General features: G+C 42.9%; 1 protein-coding gene across 9 annotated transcripts in view; it reads right to left on the bottom strand.

The window, feature by feature from the left end:
* Nucleotides 1–17,380, bottom strand: part of TMEM241 (transmembrane protein 241) — a 155,718-nt gene that overhangs the window by 50,548 nt on the left and 87,790 nt on the right. The window contains exon 14 of one of the 9 annotated variants that reach the window (XM_012445063.2): nucleotides 6,430–6,692. The exons of the other annotated variants lie outside the window; for them this stretch is intronic. Within the exon in view, the coding sequence (XP_012300486.2) occupies nucleotides 6,684–6,692 (9 nt within the window). The 3' untranslated portion in view covers nucleotides 6,430–6,683. Of the gene's footprint in view, nucleotides 1–6,429; nucleotides 6,693–17,380 lie in introns of those variants that run through there. 9 annotated transcript variants of the gene reach the window in all.

Raw genomic sequence — 17,380 nt, 5'->3', positions numbered from 1 at the left:
TGAGCATGTGCTCAGGACAAAGCATCTAGTCTCTGCTCTATGACATAGCAGGACTCAGGCTGCGGGATCCCTGTCACTGTCAAAGGTGCTCATGACTGCTTTTCAGACAGACCAGAACCAAACAAAGCCCATGTGCAGGGAGCAGCCCTCTTTCCAAGTGGACTCAGAGGCCACGTCCTTCAACTCAGGAGGTCGCCATACCGTGGACACTGCTCTCTCCCCCAGGGAGACCCACCTCATCGCCACTCCTATCATCTTCTCTTCCGATAGAGTTTCTAGCGACCAGTAAGAGTCACACCTTTGTAACTGGTTCTTGTAACCAGGTTTAAACTCTGTAAAACAAAGATGTAACTAACTATTTTCATGGTATTTTGGGGGTACATATTGAAGCCTATTTTATTTTTCCAATTTCACTTTTATAGGTGAGACAATCATGATTCTGAAAACAAAACTGTAAGACTCAACACACGGTGAAGCATCTCCCTCCCGTCTAGCTACCGTCCGCTCAGTTCTCATTTCCCGCCGTCATGTTTCTTATGTATTCAAGTTTCTTTATGCACATGTAAGTGAATATGAATTCAGCCTGAGTTTGTTTCTTTTTCTTTTTACACAAAAGCTAGCATAGTACACATACAGTTACGTTTTTCACTTAGTAATTCAGGTACTCCTCAACTTACAACGGGGTTACACCCCAATAAATCCATCACAGTGAGACAAACCACCACAAGTCAAGGACTGTATCTTGGGGATCGTTCCCTGGCAGCACACAGAGAGTGTCCTCAATTTCTTCTTCTACAGTATCCACTGGCCAGACAGAGCACAGGCCCCTAGTGATAGACACCAGGATTGTTTCCATCCTCTGCTCTTAGAAACATTGCTGAATTATAACCCTGCACATACACCTTTTTTTTTTTTTTTTGAGATGGAGTTTCACTCTGTCGCCCAGGCTGGAGTGCAGTGGCATGATCTCAACTCACTACAACCTCCACCTCCTGGGTTCAAGCAATTCTTCTGCCTCAGCCTCTTTAGTAGCTGGGACTACAAGCATGCGCCACCACACCCAGGTAATTTTTGTATGTTTAGTAGAGATGGGGTTTCACCACGTTGGCCAGGCTGGTCTCAAATTCCTGACCTCAGGTGATCCACCCACCTTGGCCTCCCAAGGTACTGGGATTATAGACGTGAGCCACCTGCCCAGCCACATATGCCATTTTATACTCATGGAAATAAGTCTAAAGGGTAAGTTCCCACAGGTTGAAGTGCTGGGTCAAAGAGAAAACATATTTTCAAGTGTAGAAAGTCATTGAGATGTTTCACAGAAAGAAGACATGACCGAAAAAGTTCAATGAATTAACTCTGAGAGTTTGGCTAAGAGCTCCCTATCAGCTGTGTGTGAAGCCCAGGTTTGCCCCTTGGCCCCTCTCACCTGGCAAGCCTCTGGGACTCCATCGCATGTTTATAAAATCAGAAGAGCTCAGCCGTACCGCTGGGATTTTAGCTGCCACAGTGTGTACAGTGCGTAACAGTCATCGTACAGCTGCCAGAGGGAATACACTGCCTCTTCTGCAAACTGAACACTGGAGGCTTTTGAGATCACCACAAGTCCGTTACTGCACAAGGCTTTGGACATGTGGGGCTGGCAAGGAGAGCAAGGCAGCTGCTGAAAACAAACTGCCTGGACCCAGGCACCAGGACAGGGAGGGCGGGAATGAGGCCTCCACCGGTACAGCCAGTGCCTTTCATTCATTTCTCTTTTTTTTTGATAAAGGGTTTCACCCTGTCACCCAAGCTGGAGCGCAGTGGCGCCATCATAGCTTACAGCAGCCCCGATTCCCTAGGCTTAAGCAATCTGCCTTCCAAAGTGCTGGGATTACATGCGTGAGCCACTGTGCCCCGCCTCATTCATTTCTCTCCTTGATCAAAGGCCTATTGCATGTCAGGCACTGTGCTCAACGCCCATGGCCACTGATAAGCCTGGTGCTCTGGACCCCCCAGCCTCAGCCCCGCCGCTGCCTTCTCAGGCCTTTATCAGGGCAAGAAGCCTCAGGACTGGGCAGCTGTGCGAGCCCACCTCTCCAGGTGAGCCCCGGCACTGTGTGAGCAAGTCATTCACCTGGCTGGGCCTCCATTTCCTCATCCATCCCGAGAAGGGGAAAATATTCCCAATACTGCTACATAGAAACCCAAGAGGTCTGAAGAACAATCCCATCTCTGTAAAAACAGATAGACAAATCCAGGAATGTGTGTATAAAAAAATTTCCACAGAAAAATATACTCTAAAATATCTATTGTGGTAGAGTCCCATAAGCTTTTCTTTTCCTATTCATTTACTTTCTACCTTTTCTATAATTAGTCTTTTGAACTTTTAAAATGAAGAGAGTGACTAAATGGTTTCTAAGGTTATTTTCTAGAGATGTCATGGGTCAAAATTAAAGACACGGTAGCCAGGCACGGTGGCTCAAGCCTGTAATCCCAGCACTTTGGGAGGCCAAGGCAGGGGGATCATGAGGTCAGGAGATAGAGACCAACTTGGCTAACATGGTGAAACCCCGTCTCTACTAAAAATACAAAAAATTAGCTGGATGTGGCGGCGCACGCCTGTAGTTCCAGCTACTTGGGAGTCTGAGGCAGGAGAATCGCTTGAACCCGGGAGGCAGAGGTTGCAGTGAGCAGAGATTGTGCCACTGTACTCCATCCTGGGTGACAGAACGAGACTCTGTCTGAAAAAAAAAAAAAAAAATTAAAGACACAAGTTAAGGGGAAAGTTATTTACAAGTTAAGGGGAAAGTTATTTATTTCAATAATGGTGAATACCCCTACAATTAAATACCCACCGGAAAATTCAAACCCTGACCAGGGAACCATGCCATTTGCATTCCCACACATGACATTTGCCCATGCTGGCTCATGTCTTGGGGTGGATGGCATTCAGCTCTCCAGATGGTTGGGCTGCAGGTGTCCCTAAGGTGCACCCTGACAGCGGCTCTGCTCTGCCCGAGCTGCAGAGTGAGTTTTTCTGCCTTACCTGACAATCTACTTCCCTTCCATTCCTCTGTTCTCCATTAGTCTCCATCAGCCTCTCAGTTTCCTGGAGGGTTTTCTACATTGTACAATTAACTGTAAAGAAAATTGCAACAGCAGCAAAGCGTGGGGTGAGGGGGTCCACACACAAGCACCCAGCTACTTGGGCGGCTAAGGCAGGAGAATAATTTGAACCCGGAAGGCGGAGGTTGCAGTGAGCCGAGATCAAGCCATTGCACTCCAGCCTGGGGGACAGGGGAAGACTCTGTCTCAAAAAAAAAAAACGGATGTGGATGCTGTAATGGTGCCCTAGGCGACTGCTCACCCCCATCACAGTCAGACTCAGCCATTCAAGCAGCACCCACATGAGAGGAGAGTCACCAACGTGAAGTCTTTCAGAAAAGGCCCAAGGGCAGCCTGGGCAACTCGCAAGACCCCATCTCTATAAGAAATTGAAAAATTAGCCAGGCGTGTTGGCTCACACCTGTCATTCCAGCTACTCGGGAGGTCCCAGCCCAGCAGGAGTGTCCAGCGAGAGGCAGAGCCCCGGAAAAACAGCATTCGCTCGGTTAAACCTCACGGTCTGAGAGTGGCAGCTGTGCCGTTTTCCATAATTAGTCACAGCCCCTGAAGGAAGAGCATGCCTGATGGGGCACGGTCCTCACCTGTGGGGCACAACCAGAACAAGAAACGCTTCTACAATGCTACTGGGAAGTCTGAGCTCACCTTCTTTACCTTGGCACCGAGCTGAAGATCTGCTAGAAACCCTCTCCAACCATGATGTTCAGGAGAAACGGTGGCCACCGCCCAGAAAGAGGTGTCCTTTTCCCAGCAAGTGAAACCGGCCCTGCTCCACCACCACCTGGGAGACAACACAAAGCAAGAGGCCCCAGGGGTCTGCCTGGGAAGCTGCTGGGCCTGTTTGTCCTCTCAGCAGTCAACAAACAGGAGGGCACGTGGGGCTCTGCTCTCTGAATGAGGCAGCATTACAGCATCCACATCTGATTTTTTTTTTTTTAGACAGACTGATCCCCTGTCACCCAGGTGGGAGTGCAATGGTGTGATCTTGGCTCATTGCAACTTCCACGTCCCAGGTTCAAACGATTCTCCTGCCTCAGCCTCCCGAGTAGCTGGGAACGTCCAATTTTTAAAACTGAAGGATAACATAAATACCGTGTAGTGTATGAGGCACAGGAATCTCAAGTACACGGCTCGCTGAACGTTTGCACCCTTAACACCCACACAGCTGCCACCTGGACACAGATACCAGCCCTTCCCAGCACCGCACCAAGCACTGCAGGCTCCTTCCAATCCATTTACCCATCCCGAATCCCTTCTGTGGCTACGTGCCCTTTCCTGCTGCGGTGAGATTTCCATTGTACAAACAGGTAAAATTTATGGACTATTTCCTCTAATTAGGTGCTATTATGAATAAAGCTGCCATGGATTTGCTTGAACATGTCTTTTTTTTTTTTTTGGAGATAGCGTCTTGCTCTGTTGCCCAGGGTAGAGTGCAATGGAGTGATCATAACTCGCTGCAGTCTTGAACTCCTGGGCTCAAGCAATCCTCCCACCTCTCAGCCTCTGAAAGAGCCAGGAGCACAGGCACGCACCACTACATCTGGCTATTAACAAAAAAAAATTTTTTTTTGTAGAGACAAGGTCTCACTATGTTGCCTAGGCTGGTCTCAAACTCCTGGCCTCAAACGATCCTCTCACACTGGTCTCCCAAAGCACTGAGATTAGAGGCGTGAGCCACCACACTTGACCTTGAACATGTATAAAAAAAAAAAAAATAGCCTGACTGAGGTATAATGCCCATACCATAAAATTCACCCCGTGAAAGAGCACAATAGCTTTTTGTATACTCACAAAGTTGTGCGACTACCACCGCCATCTAATTCCACAACACTGAACATATCTTGTTGTGAACATATGTCTTCGTTTCTCTTGGGTAAATACTGAGGTGGGGGTTACTTCGTTATTACGTAGATGTTGTTTAGCTTTGGTGTTTTCTAAAGCATAAATGTCATTCCACAATCCTCACCAGCATTTGGTATTGCAAGTTTTTTTCACTGTAATCATTCTTTTGGATGTGTGATTCTACATCAGAGTTAATACCACTTTGTCTCAATTCCCCATTCTCTTACTGCCAAACTGAAAGCTGAAATTTCATCTAGCAATAGAGAACTCTTCTAACAATCTTTAGGACTGACATTTTTTTTTCCTTTTCTTTTGAAAAAATAAACACCAGTGTAGCGCTTCCAAAATGTTATATAAAATGATATATCAGGTCCACTGAGATACTTCAAAAATTGAAAAAACAAAAAACAAAAACTAACATTAACTGCTTAAGACACATTAGTTTAAATAACTCTTGCAACATTTCTGTAAAGTGTATTCAATTATTCCCATTTTACATACAAGCAAGCTGACACATAAAGAAGTTATTTGATTTTTCCAAGGTCACACTGCCAGGGAATGAGATTCTTACTCAGGCCTTTCTGTCTCCAAAATGCTGGGTGCTTGTCCCTTCTCTCTTCAGTCTCATCTCCATATGGAGATGAGTCTTATTAAGATAGTCCATTCTATACACCTGCTGAGTACATCTGCTGACATAACATCTTTGTACAAGGCAACATGAAAAAGATTTTCAGGATAAAAGAAACCTTCATTAAAAGCATGAGTATTGAAACCAGGTTATATATTATGTAATTCTTAAACATCTTAAACAGTCCAACTATAACTTGAGGAAAATAATAATAAGCATGGCTGACTTCATAGAAGATACAGGCTTCAAATATTCAGGACTGATCAGATCTGGTGGTTCATACAGCAGTAGCTCAATAACCCAAAGATGCATCTACTGTCACTGCCCATGGGCTCAATACCAGGCCGGTTAACTGTAGATGGGGGATAAAATGAGGCACTCTGTCAGTGCTTCAAAGTGAACTCTTATTCTGATTTATGGAGTGTTCTGTCTATTTGTGAAGGGCAGAACATATATAGCATACTCCAATGAAAGATGAGATTTAATAACTGCCAAAGCGTTGCACTCCCTTACCCTAACATTTTAAGGGTGCACAGAGGAAGTAAAGTCCACTGCATGGCCCAGCCCAATGACAGCAAATGTTTGGCAATTTGGAATAATCAGATCAACACTGCTCCCAGTGAAATTTCTAAGGCAGAGGCAGGAATGCAAGGCCTGCAGTTATGAGAATACTCCTACTCCCAACTGAAGGAAAAAATGTTTTTACAGATAACAAACCCTCCCTTTGTGGGCAGAGGGCAAGGCACAGGTAGCAACAGGTGACTGCATCACTGAAACTGAAGACTTCGAATTTCAAGAGGATAAGTCTAACATTGGGTGAAAAAGTAAATTCTTTCGTTCTTTTCTGGAGGGGGAGGGGTAGTCACTGCACAAAGGACTAACCTGAGACTTGAAAACAATGGCTTCTAATTCCATGTGGACTACAAATTTTGAAAGTATTGTAAAAGTCACCAAATCTTTTGCAATTCAAATTATGCCTCTGGGTGCTCTGCTAGATGTTGGGGATGTAACCCTAAGATGTGCCCTGCCTTCCTTGGGCTCACAGGCTGATATAGCAGGTAGATTGCTGGGAGGTACAGTTACCTGATTATTATTACTTTTCTGTTTTCCTTTACTTCTCCTGAAAGGGAGAAAAGAGAAAGACGTGGGCATTTGATTTGTCAAATCTTGACTAATCACCTACTATATTCAAGGCCAACTGTAACCACACTGGAAAATAGTGCAGAAAACACACAAAGCTCCAAGTAGGAAATAATGGCCTGAGGGTGAGGCAGGAAAGAAACAAGACAAAATTCTTCTAGAACACAGATGCAACCCTGGGCCTGCTCCCTGTGCAGCAAGCTGCACCCCACCCCACCCCGCCCCACTCCAGAGCTCACACTAGAGGACTGAGGTGGAAGTGTAGCCAGGGAGTCCCTGTTCCCCACACGATCCTCCCCCTCAACCTTTCTCCTGTCAAACTGCGCAGAAACAACCAAAATTACAAATCTAGTCTCATGGCTAGTTGTATTCACATGATACAAAGCAATTCGTTGTTGACTTAAAAACTTTTCTTGTTGCATACTTGACTGGCTATTTTGGAGTCCTATAAACAAGCACCGTTTGCTCATACTTCACTGTCTGGCCTTAAAATTAGACACAGTCTACTTATACCCCAAAAAAGCAATACCAAAAATCTTCACCTAAAGAACGACCAGGTTAGTGCAAAGTGCCAGTGCAGAGTCAAGAAGGGGAAAAAGGGCCGGGGGCAGTGGCTCATGACTGTAATCCCAGCACTTTGGGAGGTCGAGGCAGGTGGATCACTTGAGGTCTGGAGTTCGAGACCAGCTTGGCCAACATGGTGAAGCCCTATCTTTACTAAAAAAAAAAGAATAAATACAAAAATTAACTGGGTGTGGTGGCACGGGCCTGTAGTCCCAGCTACTCAGCAGGCTGAGGCAGGAGAATCGCTTGAATCAGGAGGAGGAGATTGCAGTGAGCTTAGATCGCACCACTACACTCCAGCCTTGGTGACAGAGCAAGACTCTGTTTCAATATAAAAAGAAAGCAAGAAGGAGAAAAAGCAAGTTTGGACTACTTTTTGAAAGAAGAGAGCAATTTTGCACAGTAAAAAATGGGCGAATGACTACACTTGACATAAATTCCACTTCTGGGGAATAGAACAGGAAAACAAGTGTGAGGAGGCCTCCGGGTATCAGGTCACCAAGATGTCTCTAAGGCATAACGTAACAGAACAGTTATTTTCACAAAATTGCAACAAGTCAATATCTGCTAAACAATCTTTCAAAGCTACATGTCATGCCTTTCTATCACTGATGCATCCAAACTTAGCTTTACCATAAAAAAAGTCTGCTCCTTCAAATTTCCCAAGAGCTGCTTCATCTGGGCAGTCACTCTGCTGACACAGGCCGTCGGTCCTGGCCATGGTCTGCCCTCTGGTTTGGGCACCAGCAGAACCTGACATGCTCTTTGCTAATTGCCCTATGTTCAGCCACACCCTAGGGAACTTAGTTTTAGGGATACACACAGAGGGTCTTTACAAAGAAAAGCAAACCCCAACAGAATAAATGCACAAGGAAAGGAAGGAATGGGTATATCACAAGACCATGGGGCAATGAAGTCACTTTACGAGATACATGCAGAATTCCATCTTTCTCTGTTTCTGATGGGAGTGCAAAGGTGTGCAGAATAAAATCAGTTTATGAGCGAGCACTCACTCCACATGCGTTTTTTCAATAACATCCTACAATAAGCCAAGCACACATCAATTCATCTCCTAGAGGAGGCCTTGCAAATGTTCCCCATTAACTAGCCTTTATGTTTCACAAAGGACTTTCTTTTTCTTTCTTTTTTTTAAATTATCTAACGGCACCCATGAAAACCTTACAGTCAGAAAATTTGCAGAAAGTAAAGACATCTCCTCAGTAAATGAACAAACGATAAATGAGCAAATTCATTCAGGTCAGAAGTTGTGAAACAGAATCGTTATCATATTTTTGCAACACAGAAGACTGTGATGATCAAAGGCACTAAAAATAGCCTGGAAAAAATGAAGACAACATAACTGGAAATGAAAAAAAAAACAACAAGAAACTGATTCAAAATAGCAAACTGTCCACTCATAGCACTCATTTATCTATGAATTATTTTGACAATAGGAAATGGAATTTAAAAATTTTTCCTGAAACCAAAACTGTATTTCCCCTCCCACATTCCCTCCGGGAAAACTTGTTCATAAACAAACAATTCCCAGATAACTAACTTCTTGGCTGGCTGTTTCCATGCGAATGGCAGCTCCCAAACTTGCCACTTCATGTTCCTGTCGCCTCATCAGTGATGTCATGGAAAGACATCAGACATGCTGTTATTATTGTTGAGCTAGAGTCTGCAAAGGAAATTATGCTGCCGCCTCTAGGCTTTAATTTTCCATGAAAAATTATTCTCATTGCCATAGCTGCTGAGACAGTGAAAAAGAAAAATGATTTAATTAGGGAACAGCCATAATTAGATTTTTTAAATATGGTCTTTCAACATAAAAGTTACATTACTGTACAGCTTCGTGTGGTTTAACAATGTATTTTCATCAGACCCTTCCAGAACATATGAAGGTGTTGAATAACAACCGAAGGAAGGAAAGGAATGCTAAACTGCTATCAGGAAGTTATATCTGAAAGTAGCTTTGAAAAGTGATGGGAAGGAGAAGTGAGCAGCTAAGATGGGAAGAACCTCAAATAGTGAACTGGGGAGACGAGCCCCTTCTTTTGTGATTACCGTTCCCCATCCAGGGGGTGGAGAAAGACAGTAACAGCCTCCCCACCTGAGAGACAGTGGCAATCAGGATGAGAATGCAAGGATGACTAGAAAGAAATAACAGATGGGGCGCGGTGGCTCACGCCTGTAATCCCAGCACTTTGGGAGGCCAAGGCAGGTGGATCATGAGGTCAGGAGATGGAGACCATCCTGGCTAACATGGTGAAACCCTGTCTCTACTAAAAATACAAAAATTAGCTGGGCGTGGTGGTGCACACCTGTAGGCCCAGCTACTTGGGAGGCTGAGCCAGGAGAGTCGCTTGAACCCCAGAGGCGGAGGTTGCAGTGAGTCAAGATCGTGCCACTGCACTCCAGCCTGGTGACAGAGCTAGATTCCATCTCAAAAAAGAAAGAAAGAAAGAAACAACAGTAGTAATAGAATACAATGTAGAAAAATGAAGAGAACCAACTCTGTTCAGCATAGACGACCTAGTGAGAGCAAAGTGTGATGGGCTTTGTAAACATAATTACAGGCTTTCTCCTATAGTCTAGAGAGAGAGAGAGTGTGTGTATGTGTGTGTACCAGAAATTGAACCTATAAGAACTATGATTACAGAATATGAGAGATTAGTTTACTTGTCACCTCCTCAGAAGTTCAAGGTATGATTCAATGTTAAGTCTTGAAACGTCCCTACAAATGTATCTCAAAAAATTAGTGAAAGGTTAAAAAAACTACATTATTTAGAAGTCATGAAATCTGTGTGATTCCACCTTAAAAGAAATTCATCTTTTTCTCTTAATTCCACCAGAAACATTGAGAGTTTTACGAAAGGTCTTGGAGACATTCTAAAATTCTAAACATGGAGCCTGAATAACATCTGTTGACAACACTTTCATGAGTTCATCGTATATTTCAAACAGGTTTAATTTTACCTAGTAAACTGACATAACCAAGCCTCCTTTTTAGTTCAATATTGTGGCAATAGATCAAGACACATGTCAATATGTCACTGAAGAAAGACATTAGACCCTGCCACCACCTTCACCCAAGCTCCTGAAACCTGGAAAAATAGCAGGAGAGATAGGCAGTTGAAACTCAGAAAAATTCCTAGGCAGCTAAGAGATCTTCATAAGGATACATCAAACAGGCTGAAATTTACCAGCTGACTCGCCTCTTTAGGAAAACTCCTATATGGGAAACACGGTCAGGGATGGTGGTCATGTTACCCACAAGGAGGCGTTGTTATGGAGACAGCTTTGAAGGATCTCTGGCAATTCCAGTGTATAATTAAGGCTAGTGAGTGATCACAGAACAGTCAGCAGGGTGGTCTCCATGGAAACCACCAAACATACATTTTCACATGGAGAGCAAATATTCTGAATCAATGACTCTTTATATAGGTTTAAAAACATTGTGAATGGTGCATCAATTGCTTCTTTTGTGAGACAATAACTGATTAAATATGCTGTGAGAGACCTTGTCTTCATGCATGCTGAATTCTGAGCAGTGTCTAGAATAGACAGTCCACAACTAGATTTACTACCTAGAACTAGTGAATACAAACAGCAAATTCAGACCCAGGAAATCACTGCTTAATTTCATGAGAGAATTAAAATAGCAGATTGTTAAGTCAAGGAAGACCTGTCAACCTAGCATTAATCTAGGGCCGTCTACATATTATTTAATCCTCTCAATAACATAGACATTATTATTACACTGTTTACAGATGGGGAAAAATGATTCACACACATAGATAGTGGCAGACAAGACTCAAAGCTAGGTCAAAATTAAGTCTTGGTCTAGGTCCGTATGACTCTGCATAATGCTCTGTGTCTGCAGAGCACTTTTCCACCACCAGCCATTTCACATACATTATCTCATATATGCTGCTTTAAAACACTTAGAACATCAGGTTCTAGCATTTTCTAATTTTGTAAAATGTCCCCCACTCCGGGTCCTTGACTCCCTGCCCAACTTCTGTACCCACAATGCACTCCAGGTTGTAAGACTTACATGAGACCATGTCTGAGAAGGATTTGACCATCTTTCACTTTGACAGTATGAACAAGCATTCCATCCTAGGGAGCAATGGGAAGGAAAATCCCATGCCATAAGTGTAACAAGGTCTCCCTCTGTGGCTCATGCTGGAGTATAGTAGTGTAATCACAGCTCAGTGCAGCCTGGAACTCCTGGCTCAAGCAATCCTCCTGCCTCAGCCTCCCAAGTAGCTAGGACTACAGGTACAAGCAATCATACTTGACTAATTTATAAAAACTTTTTGTAGAAATAGCGTCTTACTATGTTGCCCAGGCTGGTTTTGAATTCCTGGCCTTAAGCAATCCTCCTGCCTTGGCCTCCCAAAGTGCTGGGATTACAGGCATGAACCACCATGCCCAGCCTATAAGTATAAAATCTGACGTCCAAACAAAGCAAAAAGAGGGACAAACAATCCAATTAACTGCTTGTAGCATTTACAACACAATTAACCATGAGAGAAAGTGGAATTTGGAGATGAGGTAAAAGAAGTTCAGATTGCTGCATATTTCCAACTTTAATCAGTCTATTATATAATTTTTAAATCTGGCAAATGCTTTTTTAATGATAATTAATAATATAGTTCCTAGCAGATCATTATATAATGCTACAATTGAATGTAAATGTGATTAGCATTTAGTCCTGAATACCAGAGATAACTGTCAACACTGTCAGAGCTTGTTATAATCACAATGTTTTTGCACTATCTTTGGATATCTTCTAGTTCAGACTCCTTGCTTTATGGCTCAAACAACAGGGGATTAGAGGGTGTCTTAGTCCATCCGGACTGCTCTAACAAAATACTATAGGCTGGGTAGCTTACAAACAATAAAGATTTGTCTCTCACAGTTCTGGAGGCTGGTAAGGCCAAGATCACAGCCCCTGCAGATTCCATGTCTGGTGAGGGCTGCTGGCTCAGAGATGGCACTTTCTCACGGTGTCCTCAGGGTGGAAGAAGCAAGGCAGCTCTCTGTGACCTCTTTCACAAGGACACCAATGCCTTTAGCCCTCATGATCTACCCACCTCCCAAAGGCCCCACCTCTTACTACCATCACCTTGGGGCTTAGGATTTTAGTGTATTAATTTTAGGGGAACATAGACATTCAGACCAGAGGAAAGGGGTTCAGCGAATAGTGACCACAGTCAAACACTGAGTACTTCTTCCTTTTCTTTTTTCCCGAGACCCCAGTCCCTCTACCACGCACCTCATGGAAAAGACCAGAGGCTCCGTGTATGCCTCGCTGCTGTCACTGCCCAGGACATTTCTAATACCACCAAACTGTAAGAATCTAGTGCCTGGGCAACATAACAAGATCTCATCTCTACAGAAAAATAAAATTAGCCTGGCATGGTGGTACGTGCCAATAGTCTCAGCTATTGGGGAAGCTGAGGCAGGAAGACTGCTTGAGGCCAGGAGTTTGAGGATACGACCGTCGCACAATCACATCACAGCATCCCTGCCTGAGTGATACAGAGATCCTGTCTCTAAAAAGAAAAAAAAAAAAACGAGTGTATCTCAAATCTCGTGGACATGCCTGTTTCAGGCCAGCGGTACATTATGACATAGTTTTAGGGAAGGGGTAGGGGAGGCAAGTGGGTGCCTAGGCTGCAGCTTTTGAGGTGCTTGTTCACACTCAGGCACCGACCCAGCACCGCACGGCCCGAGAGTGAGGGCCACCCTCATCTTGGTTCTATGTATATGAAAAATGAAACTCTAACAATAGAAAACATAAATGAAACCAAATCAAGAGACTTATCCTAAGCAAGCTACGAAAAGCTATTTTCCCAGGGCCATAGGAAAAACAGACAAAGGCTCGGTTTTTTGGTCCGTCACTGTCTTCGGGACATGAGATGGTGGTAGCAATTATGGCATTAGCTTTAAAGGAAGAAAGTGATCTTACAGAGGCAGCTTTGAAGGGGGAGCACAGGCTGGCCCATCAGGCCCCGCGAGCGTGGCTGCAGCTGTCTGGGGAAGCTTCTCCCTTGCTAGCTCTTGGCCACATAAACTCACTCTGACCTCCACTGCTTCTTCCCAATGATGCTGAGAACTTGAGTCGGTTTGAAGCTGACGCAAGTAAGACAAAGCACTACTCAATCCAGGAAGAATTCTCATGTGAGGACTGAAATCTGCTGGAGAAACTGACTAGGAGAAAACTATAAATACACACACCACATCTTCCTTACGCGTGCCCTTGCATTTCTCTTCAATTTGTTCACTTTGTTCTGCCTGAGTGCTTTACATTATGTGTAAGAGAGGATCCTGAGATTTTATGAAGACGCAGTTAGATTTCACACGTCCAAATTTACCAAAATGAGAGATTATTTTTTAAAGCATTGCTAAATATTCTGATATGTTTGGCTTCTTAAGTTTTTTCTCAAATTTCCAGAGAGAAAAACATTAACAATAGTGATAACAACACAAAATGACTTCGAAGGCACTTTTTCCCCATGCTAAGTATTTTCAGATCTGAGGAAGATTTGAAAAAGGTCAGGACCAGAGAGAGACATGGATGACTTCTCTCAGAACTTGGAACTGATGAAGTTGATGTGATATCTTCGAAAACAGCCCAAAATGGGGCCTTTTGGAGCAGTGAAGAAGGCCCCCTCGGCCCCCTGAATGACCTCCCTCCCTGTGTATTTCTGAATCTTCACATAAGCCCAATTCTTCTCCAGTACCACTGAAACATCCTCCTGAGTCACTTTCTGAACATGCCAGCATCCAGTGGAGGCCCAGTGACATCATGGGAATGCTGTATTGCTAAGTACGATTTTGTTGTATTTCAAATGTCAGCACATTTTGATATGTAGGTGGTCCAAAGAACGGATACATATTCTACTATGAGGATCACGAGCTTATTTTCAAATACGAAAGAGAGAGAGAGAGAGAGAAAGAGAGAGAGAGAGAGAGAGAGAGAGAGAGAGGAGATTGCTTGATGTACCCAAGGCTGGAAGAGAGAGATCTTAATGGCTCATTGAATTCAATTCTCATTTGAGAAGAATTAGCATTAAACCACAGCAGCCAATTAAAAATCCTCCCTCTTCTGAATTAAGTATTGAGGAGAAAAGTATAAACCTCCCTCAGAATTTAAGAGGAAAAGAAAAATACAATAAATGAAAAAGAGACTTGAAACTAGTGGTCAAATAGGTAAAGTTATATACACAGGGAAAAAAAATGTCCTAAATCCTAAAAGACAGGATTTAAGCAGTATGCTTTCAGCACTTTTACTTTACAGCTCTCAGGGAGGATTTGCATGCCATAAAATACACTTATTGTAAAGTGAATGATTGTTAATGAACAAATTAATAAATTAACTTAAATGGTGATGCAACCATCACCACAATCCAGTTTGAAAGTTTTCATTAGCCAAAAATTTCCTTTGAGTCTATTTGCAGTCCATTTATTTCTCCAATAAACCACTGGTATACTTTCCGTCTCTATAAATTTGCTTTGTTCTGGACATTTCACACAAATGGAATAATACTGTATGTATTCTTTTGTGACTGGATTCTTTAGCTTAGCATAGTTTTTTTTTTTTTTTTCTTCTTTTTGAGACGGAGTTTCGCTTTTGTTACCCAGGCTGGAGTGCAATGGCGCGATCTCGGCTCACTGCAACCTCCACCTCCTGGATTCAGGCAATTCTCCTGCCTCAGCCTCCTGAGTAGCTGGGATTACAGGCACGTGCCACCATGTCCAGCTATTTTTTTGTATTTTTAGTAGAGACGGGGTTTCACCATGTTGACCAGGATGGTCAAGAGATCCTTGACCTCGTGATCTCTTGACCTCGTGATCCACCCGCCTCGACCTCCCAAAGTGCTGGGATTACAGGCGTGAGCCACGGTGCCCGGCCCTAGCATAGTATTTTTGACGTTCACCCATGCTGTAACAATGTATTACTAGCCCATTCCTTCTGATTATTGAATAGTATTCCAAATTGTATATAGATGCTATATATTGTTTATATATTCACTAGTTGATGGACATTTAGAATTATTTCCACTTTGGGGTTCTTATGAATAATGCAAATATGAACACTCATGTATGAGTTTTTTTGTGGCCACATATTTTCATTTCTCTTGGATAGATTCTTAAGAATAGAATTGCTACACTGTAGTCACTTTATGTTTAGTCTTCTAAGAAACTACCAAACTGCCTTCCAAAGTGGATGTATAGATGCCTACCAGCAATTTATGAATGTTCTGGTTTCTCCACATCCTTACCAGCATTTGGTACTGTCTGTATCTTTTCAAGAAATTATGCGAGTGGGTGTGGGGTGATAACTCATCATGTTTTCAATTGGCATTTCTCTAATGACCAGTGATGCCAAACACCTTCCTATGTACTTATTAACCTATCATTATTAACTTATTATTAAGAAGACAGTAGATATCTTCTTTTGTGAAATATCTGTTCATGTCTATAGATCAGTTTTATTTTTCATAAGTATCAACATTATCTTTTTTTTTCTTTTTTGAGATGAAGTCTCATTGTCGCTCACACTGGAGTGCAGTGGCGTGATCTTGGTGTACTGCAACCTCCGCCTCCTGGGTTCAAGTGATTCTCCTGCCTCAGCCTCTCGAGTAGCTGGAACTACAGGTGTACACCACCACGCCTAGCTAATTTTTGTATGTTTAGTAGAGATAGGGTTTCACTTGACCTCAGGTGATCCACCTGCCTCAGCCTCCCAGGCATGAGCCATTGTGTCCAGCCTCAACATTATCATTTTATTTATTATTTTTATTTTATTTTTGAGACAGAGTTTTGCTCTTGTTGCCCAGGCTGAAGTGTAATGGCGTGATCTCAGCTCACTGCAACCTCCGCCTCCTGGGTTCAAGCAATTCTCCTACCTCAGCCTCCTGAGTAGCTAGGATTATAGGCGCGTGCCACCACGCCTGGCTAATTTTTGTATTTTTAGTAGAGACAGGGTTTCACCATGTTGGTCAGGCTGGTCTTGAACTCCTAACCTCAGGTGATCTGCCCACCTCGGCCTCCCAAAGTGCTAGGATTACAGGTGTAAGCCACTGCGCTTGGCTGCATAGTTTCCCACGGTGTATATGCGCCACATCTTCTTTATCCAGTCTACCACTGATGGGCATTTAGGTTGATACCATGTCTTTGCTATTGTGACTAGTGTTGTGATGAACATACATGTGCATGTATCTGTATGATAGAACAATTTACAGTCTTTTGGGTATATACCCAATAATGAGATTGCTGGTTTGAATGGTAATCCTGTTTTAAGTTCTTTGAGAAATCACCAAACTAATTTCCTTTAGACCACTTTTAAATTGGGCTGTAGGTCATCTCATTGAGGGGTAAGAATTCTTTATATATTTTGGATACAGTTCCTTTATCAGACATTATGATTTCCAGATATTTTCTCCTAGGCTGTGGCTTACCTTTTCATTTTCTTAATGGAGTTTTTTGAATTGTAGAAGGTCTTAATTTAAATAAAATACAATTTATCAATTATTTTATGACTTATGTTTTTGGTGTCATATCAAAGAACTTGCCAAACCCAAGGCCATTAAAGGTTTATTGTTATGTTTTCTTCTAATAGTTTTCCAGTTTTAGCATTACATTTAGGTCCGTGATCCATTGAAGTTAACAATGTCAAGCAAGGATCTAAGACCGTTTATTTGTGGGTTGGTTTTTATATGGATATCTGATTGTTCCAACATCATTTGTTAAAAAAAAAATCCTTTCCTCATTGTGATTGGCACCTCTGTTGAAAATCAGTTCATCATAAATGCCTATTCCTACACCAATACCACAATGCCTTGATTATTCTAGCTTAGTACTGAATTTTCAAATCACCTGACTTAAGTCCCCCAACTTTATCTTTGTCAACATTGGCTATTGCATTTCCAAATAAATTTTAGGATAAATTTATGAATTTCTTTTTGTTTGTTTGTTTCTTTTTTTTTTTGAGATGGAGTCTCACTCTGTCGCCAGGCTGGAGTGCAGTGGCACAATCTCGGTTCACTGCAATCTCTGCCTCCTGGGTGCAAGCAATTCTCCTGC

This window comes from Aotus nancymaae, unplaced genomic scaffold (assembly GCF_030222135.1).
Source record: "Aotus nancymaae isolate 86718 unplaced genomic scaffold, 86718_ANA_hifiasm-v0.15.2.pri h1tg000020l, whole genome shotgun sequence".
Classification (NCBI taxonomy): domain Eukaryota; kingdom Metazoa; phylum Chordata; class Mammalia; order Primates; family Aotidae; genus Aotus; species Aotus nancymaae.
This window is presented reverse-complemented; position numbering and strand designations above follow the sequence as displayed.